Source organism: Mastomys coucha, unplaced genomic scaffold (assembly GCF_008632895.1).
Source record: "Mastomys coucha isolate ucsf_1 unplaced genomic scaffold, UCSF_Mcou_1 pScaffold17, whole genome shotgun sequence".
NCBI lineage: Eukaryota > Metazoa > Chordata > Mammalia > Rodentia > Muridae > Mastomys > Mastomys coucha.
This window is the reverse complement of record NW_022196899.1, coordinates 21278140-21280735: the sequence shown is the minus strand read 5'-3', so window position 1 is coordinate 21280735 and position 2596 is coordinate 21278140. Positions and strand designations below refer to the sequence as shown.

The following is a 2596-nucleotide window of genomic DNA, read 5'->3' as shown; positions in this document are numbered from 1 at the left end:
CTGGAACTTCTCTAGCTTCTGTGAAAAGAAAACAATCCGAGAATACAGCATTGAGAGGGAAACATGGGACAGTAGCCACTTCAGACGACCAGAGCAGCTTTCCCGGATTCCGGGTATCTGTGCAGAGACTGCTTTGAAATCTGGGTCAACTTGAGTGGAATGGCTACCATAGATCAAAAGACAAAATGGCGGAAAGAGATGCAGAGAACTGGTGGGACGCTTCTCTCTAGGGGAGGGCCCTCGGGGAATCTTTATCAAGCTGATCCAGGAGAGTCAAGCCTAGTGTTCTAAGGTGATAGACAAAAGAATTAGTAGTGTCTGAGCCAATCGCAAGAACCCTGAAGCAAGGTGATCTCAGGATCAAAGGCAAGGTTTTCTCAGTTCAGGGCTTGCTCCACCCTAAGCATCCACACTCAGGAGTTCAGCTGCTGCTCTCACCCAAGTACCTGGTGAGGGAAACCCCCCTCTTCCCCTGAAGAAACAGGCCCAGGAACGTCCAGTAGCTCACTCCTCCTCTAAGACACACACAGAGGAGGGGTGAAGCCAGAGTCCTGCTTCGCCTGACTTAAAACCCATGGTCCGGCCTGGCGAGAAAGCACATGCCTCTAACCCTGATAACCAAAGTTCCATCCCTGGGTCCAACGCAGAGGAAAATGAGAACTGATTCCTGCAAGCTGCCATGCCGTGGAATGAACACACGCGCGCGCGCACACACACACACACACACACATGCACGCTGTGGAATGAACATCCTCCTTCAACATACACACACACACACCCCACACACACACACATGCATGCTATGGAATGAACATCCTCCTTCAACACACACCCACACACACACACACACACACACACACACACACACCGAGGAGGGGTGAAGCCAGAGTCCCGCTCCGCCTGACTTAAAACCCATGGTCCGGCCTGGCGAGAAAGCACATGCCTCTAACCCTGATAACCAAAGTTCCATCCCTGGGTCCAACGCAGAGGAAAAAGAGAACTGACTCCTGCAAGCTGCCATGCCGTGGAATGAACATCCTCCTTTAACACACACACACACACCCACCCCCCCCACACACACACATGCACGCACACATGCATGCACTATAACTATTTTTGAAGTGTATTTAATGTGTATGGTTATTTTGCCTGCATGTAAATGTGTGTGTACTATGTGCATCCTGATGTCCAAGGACTCCAAAGCAGAGATCTGATCCCCTGGGACTGTAGGACAGCTACAGTTGTGAGCCATCTGATGGATGCTGGCAATCTAACCCAGGTCCCCTGGAAGAGCAGCCAGTGCTCTTAGCCAATAAAGCATCTCTCCAGCACCAATAAATGCAATTTTTTTTTAAAAAAAAATTAAGAATAAGTGAGCTTTACGCCTATATTTTTAGCCTTTGGGAGACCGAGGCAGAAAGATCCCTGTAAATTCAAGGCCAACCTGCCCTCCGTAGCAAGTTCCCAGACCTTCCCTAAAATAATAATATAATAATAATAATAATAATAATAATAATAATAATAAATAGTTGTATGGAATTAAACTTTGAAAGGAAAGACTCCTTTGCTTTAAACCGCTTAAGTATAACGAACAGCAGACAGCGATCTGCATGTGTGATGCTTGCTTTGTTTTGTGGGAACTTTTGCTGGGAACGTGGCTCTATTGTGCCCAGAGGATGTTGGCTTTCTGCTGTAACCACCAGGCAGGTTGAGTTCAGAAACAATTAGCTCAGTCAGTGAGCCTTTGAGTCTGATTAAGCCAGGAAGTGGTCACTCCCCAGACGGGGCAAATGAAGGAATGAAGGCAACCACTCCAGAATGAGAAATCTCCTGCCCTCATTTCTCTCTGAAGAAGAGGGGGTTAGGGTTCCACGTCTAACCCACATTCAGAGTTCACCCTTTCCACTCACTTTTGGTGGGAGAGAGTGAATATTGTCATAGGGATCTTGTTTCCCGTGTTCGCCATCATCACAACTACAGTCTCTAAGAAACTTGTGTTTATAGAGGCCTGGCCTGGTCTTGTGTCTTGGTAACAGATATCCCAGAGCAAAGAGTCAAGCCACGGAGGAAAATGAAGGGCCTCTACCTGGCCGCTGGCAAGACCCTGGTTACCCTGGGGAGCCTCAGCATCTTCTCTGGGTCCATTGCCTTCTTCCCTGTGTTTTCCTGCAAGCTCTGGTACACAGGATGGAGCGTTTGGATCGCCTGTCCCATCTGGAACGGGGCTTTGGTAGGATATAGTTCATCTAACATGCTGGCATAGATGAGAGTGAGAAGGAAAGGGAAATAAAATAAGACACCGGTTTAGACTTTTCCAGTGATTCAAAGAAGTGACTCTGCAGAAAAGCATAATCCTGAACTTAGAGCAGAAATTTCTGTTAGTTGAATTTTAAGTAGATATAAGTTTTCTTTATATTGTTTCATTTGAATTTGTTTGTCGTGTGTACAACAGTGAAATGTTTGGGAAATTCTCATGGGGTCCAGTGGCAAAGACCTGTAATCCCAGCACCTGGAACACTGAGGCAGGAATGTGAGCTGGAGGCCAGCCTGGGCTACACAGGGAGGGTTTGATTATTATGCAGCTGTGAGCTGGAGG

The 2596-nt window shown here is 47.4% G+C and overlaps 1 protein-coding gene across 1 annotated transcript in view; it reads left to right on the top strand.

Moving 5' to 3' along the window:
* The first annotated feature begins 2052 nt into the window (after positions 1-2052).
* The window catches only part of Tmem212 (transmembrane protein 212), a 30324-nt gene continuing 29780 nt past the window's right edge, over positions 2053-2596 (top strand). Inside the window, exon 1 of the mRNA XM_031376256.1 lies at positions 2053-2230. Coding sequence (XP_031232116.1) covers positions 2072-2230 — 159 coding nt within the window. The 5' untranslated portion in view covers positions 2053-2071. The remainder of the gene's footprint in view (positions 2231-2596) is intronic.